At 36.3% G+C, this 9,957-nt stretch overlaps 1 protein-coding gene across 2 annotated transcripts in view; it reads left to right on the forward strand.

Annotated features, from left to right (window-relative positions):
- LOC139942304 (sorting nexin-27-like) overlaps positions 1-9,940 on the forward strand; it is a 68,638-nt gene extending 58,698 nt beyond the window's left edge. For both annotated transcript variants that reach the window (XM_071939122.1, XM_071939123.1), the window contains 3 exons: positions 2,294-2,422; positions 2,720-2,887; positions 4,709-9,940. In XM_071939122.1, the coding sequence (XP_071795223.1) occupies positions 2,294-2,422; positions 2,720-2,887; positions 4,709-4,786 (375 nt within the window). In that variant the 3' untranslated portion in view covers positions 4,787-9,940. The remainder of the gene's footprint in view (positions 1-2,293; positions 2,423-2,719; positions 2,888-4,708) is intronic.
- Positions 9,941-9,957: the final 17 nt, after the last annotated feature.

Below are 9,957 nucleotides of genomic sequence, written 5' to 3' on the forward strand. Positions count from 1 at the left end.
GCATTCCCATTGGACTTTTTCTTCCACGGCCATGCGCAAAGTTTGGTGACTGGCTTTGATGTAATTCTATCGTGCAATCCCACCTGCACTTATATTCCCTGACGTTTGCATAGCGTTTTACTGCGTGGTCGCGGTAGGTTTACAGCCCAAAGCTGTTCCCATTTGGACTTTTTAGTGCCCCTATTAAGTTACCGTGGCTTTGCGGAAAGCTTTCCTGACCCCTTTCGGCCTCTTAGTTTAATATCACGGTCGAGTTCAGTTTACCATGCGTCCCCATTAAATTAGAAAAAAGTCCAGTGGAAACACGGCTTTAGCCCCATCCCTTCCCTCAACTTGGTGTTGGGCAGTGAGATTGAAATAGTGGTGTCTTGCCTAGCCTGAACATCTGACGTCACACTTTGAGGCTTGTGAAATCTGCCGAGAAAAATCCATTGTTAATGCTAAAATAATGTGTTTACTCATGTCTGAAAAACTGTAGCACATCAGCAAACAACTTTTGAAGGGAAGCTTTCTACCATCATTATCTTTAAACCGTCAGAGTTAAATGTAAATCTGTGGACGTTTGTGTTTTGTGTCAGTACAAAAAATACCCAAACCCTTTAAAGTATTATAAACAAAAACGAAACAATATCTTTCCATTGATGAGGATCTAGCCATCTAAGAGGGGGGGGGGGGGGGTTGAGATGTCGTTCTTTAAACGTTCTTCGGTTCCTTAAGGACTGATGCAGCCTGTGGCTGTCGCAGCACTCTGTGGTTAATACAGCAAGAGCATCATCTCTCGTCCTCAAAAGTCCTATTTAATTCTCTGAGGTAAGAGAAGCAATTATTGTAAAGTGTATTGCTTCCAGACATAAGTGCATTGTTGATACCTGAATGTTTCCTTGTTTGTACTGTGTGCCGCTCTCTCGTATAGTTAAGACGAGGGTCATTGCATTGGTAACGGAACAATTTGCTAGATGTTTTCGTGTACAGTGTATGTATACAATCGTGGGTAGGCATTTTATTTGTGAGGCATTGCTAGATGTATGTAAATTTCACCAAACGGATTTGAGTCTGAAGTTTTTTATTTCAGATGCAAATCCCTGTTGCAAATCATTCATATTTATCCAACTATCTGAAATTAACCGGATATTCGAATAGTTTTTAGCTATTTTAGCTATTAAAAAATATATATATATATATATATATTTTTTGCCGCTAGAGGGCGCTGTTTGTTTGTGAATGAGATCTTATGGGCGGATTGATATTGGTTTTAGACAGTGTCACTCGGTTCATTCATAAAAATAACCGGATCTAATTTAAAGATGGCGATTTGCTTTTTCTTTTGATCGTGATTGACTCTACGTGAAGGAAAACTTTTGTAATCTTTGAACAAATTTCGTCAGAAATGTCATTGTTTTAACTCTTCACGGAGGTGCTGTTTTATGCTGTCTTAATAGAAGTTTCATAAGGGTTCAGACAAAACATTCCTATCAGTTGTCGCCCGACGTCCGCGGATATACGGATACTAAAGAATATCCGGTTACTTGGTTGTAATTACAGAACTATCCGGATAATAAATAGCTATTCGCGCTCTATGCGGATATCCGGTTAAGAAAAAAAAGGCATTCGCGGTTACGGATACGAAAACCTATTCGCCATTAACCGGATATTCAAATAATTCGCCCAGGCCTACTAACAAGGCAACATCTGGGTATCTGTCCCGACTGTAACCCTAAATTAATTAGATGGTCCGTAAATCTCATTTCCCTCATATAGCGAACCCCCCTCCCCCACCCCCCCAAAAAAAAAAACACCCAAAAACACACAAACACACAAACAAAAACGCTCAAACAAAGAAAGGTTTGCGGTGACACCATGTAAAAGTCTCTTTTATGGGTAGTTGTAGCTCTGAGAAGAGCAGGTTTGTACTTCCAACTTTTTAGTCAGTCTGCTGTGACCATTTTCTGATGATATTATTGTGTAATGATACTATTGTGTATGATATTATCGTATTGTAATGATTTTATTGGTATTGTATCTATATTATTGTGTTCTTGATACATAAATCCACAACTTTTAAAGTAGTACATCCTATAAAATGAGTGCCATGTTTTTGTTTATTCTCTGCATGTATTTTTGTAACATGTTTAAATCTGCAAAGTAATATTTTGATGTACATTGTAATGTAATTTTAAAATTGTTAACTTTGTAGTAATTTAGCCCCAAGGCTACAAATACATTGTTTTAATAAACCAGAAAAAAATAACAATAATATTGATGCGCGGTTTTATGTTATTTTTTTTCCCTCCAGGAGCAAGTGCCCAGCTTCCAGTGGAATGAGATCAGAGAATACGAAGTGGATGATGAAGGCATGGCATTCTGCTTTGAATACGCCAAGGAGGGAAAGAAACCAAGATGGGTCAAGATTTATACAAAATATGTAAGAGTTTTTTCAAGATGCAGACTTGAGTTTCTAATGGTTTACTCTCTTGTTTTGTCTGAGTAGTTCGTTTAGTAGCGTTTTCTTTGTTTGTTGGTCCTATTAGTAAATAAATTTCCCATTCCTAGTTTCAGTTTAACTACATGAATGAATGAGTTGAGCGCATTTTGAGATTTTTTTAAGATGCAGACTTGAGTTTCTAATGGTTTACTCTCTTGTTTCGTCTGAGTAGTTCGTTTAGTAGCGTTTTCTTTTTTTGTTGGTCCTAGTGAATAAATTACCCATTCCTCGTTTCAGTTTAACTACATGAATGAATGCGTTGAGCGCATTTTGAAGGAGAAAAAGTGGACCAAAGACAACACCAATCATCAGCAGAAGAGGGAGCAGGACGGGGAGGGGGAGGAGGAGGGGGAAGATGAGGAGGAGGAAGAGAGAGCTCAGGCTATTGCATCACAAAATAATAAGGTAATTAATCGTTCATCATCGCTAGACCCCCTGCATAACGCGTAACGCTACACGAACACTGAGCTCACGCGCCATTTTTACGCACAAATAACAGCTATCAACCAATCATTGGCCTCCTTTGACCCCATTGAGGGCGCTATTGTTGTCATTCTGCTGATGAGTGCCTTATGGTACAAAACAGTCTGTCCAGAAGAGAGATAGCTCTTATTCTGAATTTATTGTAACATATGTATATCAATTTTTAATGTATTTTAATTGAAAACCAAATTCCTTCAGTCTTTGACCGTTTATTTGGTGATGCATTTTTTTTTTAAAATGAACCAAAAGCATAAGTCAGGTGACGTCTTTTGACTTGACCTCGCCTGGGCTCCCAGAGGACAAGCTTGCTGGCTAAAGCTCAGGGTTGCAGTAGCAGTGCCCTGCTCTTCTTACACAGATTTTTGCACCAAGCCTGGAACCCATTCCCTTATCCTTGCTATTCTAGCCCAAGCCTGTTTGTGTACATGTATATTTTAAAAACCTTTTTGAAAACTCACCTTTTTAAGACTCATTTTTTTTTTTATCACTAAACTTTTTCACACACAGGTTTTAACCCCTCAGACAAAAATTGCTATTTAAAAAAATGTTCACCTGCCCCTGTGGTGCATGCACGGGCTCTCAGGCCATGTATATTTTTAAAACTTTTGGAAGAGTCACCTTTTTAAGATGCATTTTTTTTTTTATTACTTAACTTTTTTACACACCGGTTCAAACCCCTTCAGGAAAATAGTTATTTGAAAAATAATGTTCGTATTCCTGCCCCTGTGGTGCATGCACAGGGTCTCAGGTCATGCTGTAAAGCATTTTGTAATGCAGCCCATCAGGCTGGTAAACTGTGCAGTTTACTTGCCTTCAATTTTAGTAGCCCAGATTTGTTTTGTCATTAATGTTCAGGGGTGGATTTCACAAAGAGTTAAGACTAGTCTTATCGTGAGTTAGGATGAGTTACTCGTCCTAAGTAAGGACTAGCCATGCGTTTTTTCTATGTCCTAGGACTAGTCCTAAGTTAGAACTAGTCTTTTACAGAGTATTGTCATTAATGTTCACTGGGTGGATTTCACAAAAAGTTAGTTTTATCTCGAGTTAGGATGAGTTACTCGTTCTAACTTGGGACTAGCCATTCGTTTTTTATATCTCCTAGGATTAGTCCTAACTCTTTGTGAAATCGACCCCTGATGTATTAATTGTAGCGATTACAACCAGTTTAAAGGTCAAATGATGTTACATTCACACACTCAGAAATACATTAAGACATTCTAGAAATGTATTCAGGGTGGATACGTGCGCATTAAAAGTCTTATTATTATTATTATTTGAAAAGTAAGAAATTTACAAACAAGTAGGTTTTTATAGTTTCTAGAAGCCCACAGGGGAAGTTGGGAAGTGGTGTTTTTATTTTTCCAAAGCTGGTTTTACTAGTCTTGTATGCAAGGCTAGTGTTAGGGGAGAGCCCTAGGTCTACTATATTCACTGTTTGTTTGTTTGTCTGTAGCCTTGGCTTAATTTAACAGCCTCTTGCTCTCGTTCCTCTCGTGTATACATAGTTAATTCCTAGGGTTTTTAATATTATTTGCTTTAATAATTTAGTAATTTTTTATACTTTTGATTTGTGTACCATTCTTTCTATGTGTTGATAAGTTCTCATATTGAACTATTTTTCAAAAAGAGTATGGAATATACGTCATATTGAATTGAATTGAATTGAATATTATAAGTTGCACTCAAAATATTATTTGTGTGTTTTCATTCCACGCCCTTTGTTGTTGTTGTTGTTGTTGACAGGAATCATCAAAAAGTAGAGTTCGAACGAACCAAACAGCCGGTAAGATATTCGACACTCTCAACGAAGATGACCTCTGAGGGAATGACCTCTGCGGAAGCCTTGACCTTTGACCTAATGACTTTGCCTTGATATATGGACTGAATGTGTTGGACTGAATGTAATGAATATGAATGAGTGCATATTTGCATGTTGAAAACGCATTAACATAATCATAGTATATATATGAAGATATATAAATACATACATATTCATGCTGTGCAGAGCATTTTAATGATATGCAGCCAATTCCAGTATGAATAGTAATGTAATAAATTTACATGCTTCATCAATATTCATATTCTGGTGAATATGTAAAAAACCCTGGTAGACTATTATTTTTTTAAATTAATTAACATAACAAGTACGTTAGTTTAGAAAGGAGCTGATTTATCGACAAAATTCCGCAGATTGGAATTCCAAGTTTGAACGATACAAGCATATGAAAGTGCTGAGTTTCAATTCTGATATTCAACGAGTTCAAAAAACCCACCCCCACCCCAAAAGTGCTGCACTCTCAGACAGAGAGAACTGTATGAAATGCGTTTAAAACGATTTCAGTATTTCAGTAGAGCTTTGGTATTGCAAAGTAACTTCCAAAATGCACCGTAGTTAATAGTCGTATTGTTATATGCGACACACCATGTTAAAACCAGGCGTTTCCCAGTGAGAGACTGTGTCTATTTGCTAAACCAAATTGGTGAAAAGAGCAGCGTTCAAATAATGCCTTAATTATGACAGAGAGGGTAATGGACCCTTCCCATGAAATATGCTAATTACATTCACGCATGCGTACTAACCCTACTGGTTGGCAAACTCCATAAAGTTGTGCTCTAAGAAGACGTGCTAACGCGTCTGTGTCACGCATGTAAGTGCGCACGTACTATGTGCAATGTACATTTTTCATGGGAAGGGTCTATTATTCTCAACATATAGAATCAGAGCTACCGACTCTCCCTGATTCTGCAGAAAAAAAATTCAAACTTAGAAATAGAACTACAATGTAGCTGTCACACACTGCTTACCAACCAAAAGGACATATGGTATAAATGCAAAACAAGTTAATAATGGCCCGATGTTTTAACCCTTGCAGATTTGTCTCAAACTGTTCTTTGAATTAGCATTTGAGAGAGACTTGATAGGGTTGAAATGTGAGGCTGATATATTATTTTGAGATGATAGTTCAGCAGATCTTTAAACACCGTCAATTTACATTGGGCAGTTATTATCAGACATGTGAATTGGGGAAATGTTGCTGTACAAGTGTAAAAAAAATTAAATGAAATTATAAGATATGAAAGAATTGTAATTAAAACTTCGTTTTATGTAAGATATAATTACAGACATTTGTGTAGGTGTAGATGCACTAACATATTCAGTACTTGGAATCAACTTAAGAAAATTGAAAATGGATTAAAAGAAGTTCCTATCTATAACGGTGAGAGTTTCTCCTGTATTTGAAAATGGTAGAAAAACAAATATGGGTTTTCAACTTGAATTAAAGAGTTTGCACATTGTGAAATCATAAGTTAGCATCAATCTTAATGACCCACCATTGGAGAACATGAGTGAGCCATCATACAGCTTGTGTTTGACTGGCGACCAAATTCTTAGTAATCTTAAACACAGTTGAAGGTAATCACTACGTGACACCAGCAGCCCTTTTCACAAAACAAGAGGATCAATCCTATCTCGAGTTAGGGCGAGTTACTCATCCTTAAGGTTTACATGTTACAGTGCAAGGCTGGGACTCATCCTAAGTCCGAAGATTAATCCTAAGTTAGTAAGAGTTTGGTGAAATCGAAGGCAGGCAACTATCCCAAACTGCGCGTTCAGCAACTGAAACCAAGTATTGAACAAGCCTTGCATAAACACAACATTTCGGCATTGTTACCAGCCAAAATTACAAAAGGTTTACATTACATTGTTGCAACTGGTGCCCCACTCATTTTTTGATACGCAAAGAAATTTGCTAAGCAATTTTTTCTGCTTAACAGGTTTATGAAATCAGGCCTAGAGCTTGAGGTCAGTGGTCGTAACTGCTCTCGGGCACGGCCTGCTGCATGATATTATCATGATCAGTTTCTACAAATTTGCTAAGCGGTATTTTCCGCTTAACAGGTTTACATGTATGAAATCGGGCCCAGAGCTTGAGGCCAGTGGTCGTAACTGCTCGGCCTCGACACACCGCATGATAGTATCATGGTCATTTTAGAAAACGAGACAATAGTGTTTGACAGCCTTTATATATAAGTGACGATAACTGTTTGAATCAGGCCGCACACTGATAAGACTTCATCCCTTCCCATCATATTGATTGGAATAACTTGATGTTTTGTTTTGTTTATTTGTTACTTACAAGTGTGTATATAATTTGGAATACATAGATCTGGTATTTTGAAAATTTCATAACTGCTTTATACAACAGGTGAAAGGAAGATTTTTTTCTTCTTCAGCGGTTGAAATAATTACTGTATTGCCTAATGACTGAAATTTGAATTCATTTGCATTAAGCTAAAAGCCTATCCCTGTGATCTACGTGTAGTACATGTAGTGTATGGACTAGGCTTGCATGATTGCACCAATGATCATCTACAAAAGAATGCAAACCTTGTCAGGGTCCATAAGCGGGCCCTGGACCCTCCATGCCGTAAAGGCTTCGCGCTCTGCGGTTGCATGCTCGTATCTTCGACAGATTTGCGCCCCACCCCCTAAAACTTAGGTCTTGATCTGCCCCTGCCTTCAGGGTGTTCATTGATGTACATCACTGTGGTGAGAGTTTAGCTGGTAATCTTCCAATTAATAAACCATAATGTACCCAACCCTCAAGCAATTTTTTTTTATATAAATGATTTAATTTTTTATTTTTTAGGGAGACGCTGATCCAGTGGGAGAGAAATTTTGTTGGTTAAAAATCATATATTTTACAACTTATAGTGTTTGATATGTCCAGCTAAAATTGGTTTATAGGTGTTGGATTATTGGGTTACTCATCGTAGAATTGATGATTTTCTTTCTTACAGTTAGGATAGTCGGGGGTGCTCGGTAATCCTGTTTTGGTGAAATTGTCAGAAACAAAAATTATAATGTTTCTTTGTGCTTATTTCAATGGTGGCAATAAAATAAGCAATTCTGATTCGGGGCAGGGTTTTTAAAATGCTATTTTGTTGTCCTTAACAGTTTTTCTGATACCAAACATATTTTATAATTTTTTTCCCAGTCATAATTGCTTGGCCAATGAAATGCGGATCCTTAATGTTGCATATTCATAAGCATGTAATCATATGCGTATTTGTTAATACTTCTGGAGATTCAAATACAGATTCACTAATGTTAAATATTCATGAGCATATAACTATATGCAGATAAGTAAATATTTCCGGTTATGAATTGTTCAGCTTTTGCCTTAGCATTAGATGTATTGGATACTTTTATATCTAACTATTAAATTCACAGAAACTCCGACGGGCAGTTTCACTTTGTAGATGTTGGTTCTTTTTTCTTTTAAATTTAAAATTATTTTTACAAATTCATGGGGTTTGTACATATATATGATATCATGATTAACTTTTATTAGACATGTTTTCACTGTACATCAATAAATTGGCCAGAGATTCTTGAGTATGCTGCAAATATGTTGACAAAATATTTGTAAAAAAAAATAAAAAATTAGGTTAACATGAAATATTATATTGCAGTTATGGTTTTGTTGCAAATTCTTTGTTATAGAGATTTTCAATGCATTGTTAAGTTCTTTCAAAGGTAAGCAGTGGCCACACATATTTTTCATTGATCTTAAATGTGAATTATTTTTGACCAACCCTCCCAAATTGTGTCCCCATATATAAAAAAAAAATTGTTTCATTTTCAATATCTTTTTTTGACCCACTCACATTTTCGTATGAAAACAAAAATAGTTTTGTTTTTAAAGCATTGATTGGCCGTTTCTGACTTGGTGACGATCATACCTATCAGTATCAACCACAAAAGTTACTCCTTTAAATTACTGAGGTCATTGACCGAGAAGAATCGGTTGTATGGTTCAAAGGTCAAGTTGTGTTCGACTTGTTTTTCTCTTTATTGTAAAGCCCACTGGTGATCAATGTGATTCTCACTAGGTTACCAAGTTCACATTGCCAATCGTTTATCTCTTCAATTGTAAAAGAAGATAAAAAACAAACAAATCTGAAGTTTTTGTACGCAAAGAAACGAAAACAATGATGCTATTGGTCCCTTCCTTTAATTGATTCATAAAGCAAATTGAAGCTGAGCCCAAATTTTATACAGAGCTGCTTTAAAGCAGCAAATGTTGCTTAATAGTTTTCTGCTTAGCAAAAATAAGCAGGATACCAGTCACACATGTGGAATGGTATTTTGGCTGGTTATCATATTCTGATAGGCATAATTATGTTTAAGTAGCTCTATGAAATTGGGCCCTGGTCTTGCTGTTTAATTTTTATCCTTGGTGTTCAAGGTTTATCATGGATGTAAATAACACCTTAAAAACATTCTTAGGTTTGGTGTGGTTCCTGATGCTTCTTAGTAGTAACTATCAAGACGGTTGGTAAGGAACCATGACTATAGTGAGAAAAACTTCTAAAAAAGAAAATTGCACTGTATGTGTTTGTAACGGGGGTTATCTTACAAATTCAAATTCCATATTCATAAAATTTAAATAATGAGCTTGATTGGATATTCAGTGAGATATAGGACCAATCACCTGATAGGCCCTTCCCATGAAATATGCTAATTATATGCTAATTATACAGGTACATAACTATAACTGTTGTCATGCCTTTTTCTTGATGACCATATTGGTGGTGTGACATTCCAGCTTTTCCATTCGATGTTGTTTCTGTGCATACTAATTAAATTCTCGTAGCATATTTTGTGGGAGGGGGCTAAATACTTCATAGATACATTTCCATAATGTTATAACCGGTAGTGGTGTAGAAATTAATAAAATATTAAAATGTAGATGAAGAATATTTGAGCCCAGGTGGCTTAATTTAAGTTTGCCTTTGAAAACAAATGACGTCCAAAGGTTTGAAAGTACACTTTGACTGTACAGCGTTTAGCTTTTTTGCCAAGTCTGTAGGCTAAAGGTGTAATTTGTTGTAAAAGAGTTGCAGCCTCTTATGTATAAACAATTACTCAAATCTGTAATAAAAGATGACTATTAACTTTTACAATGATCTATGATATATTTGGC

The sequence above is a fragment of the Asterias amurensis genome, chromosome 9 (assembly GCF_032118995.1).
Source record: "Asterias amurensis chromosome 9, ASM3211899v1".
NCBI classification, from domain to species: domain Eukaryota; kingdom Metazoa; phylum Echinodermata; class Asteroidea; order Forcipulatida; family Asteriidae; genus Asterias; species Asterias amurensis.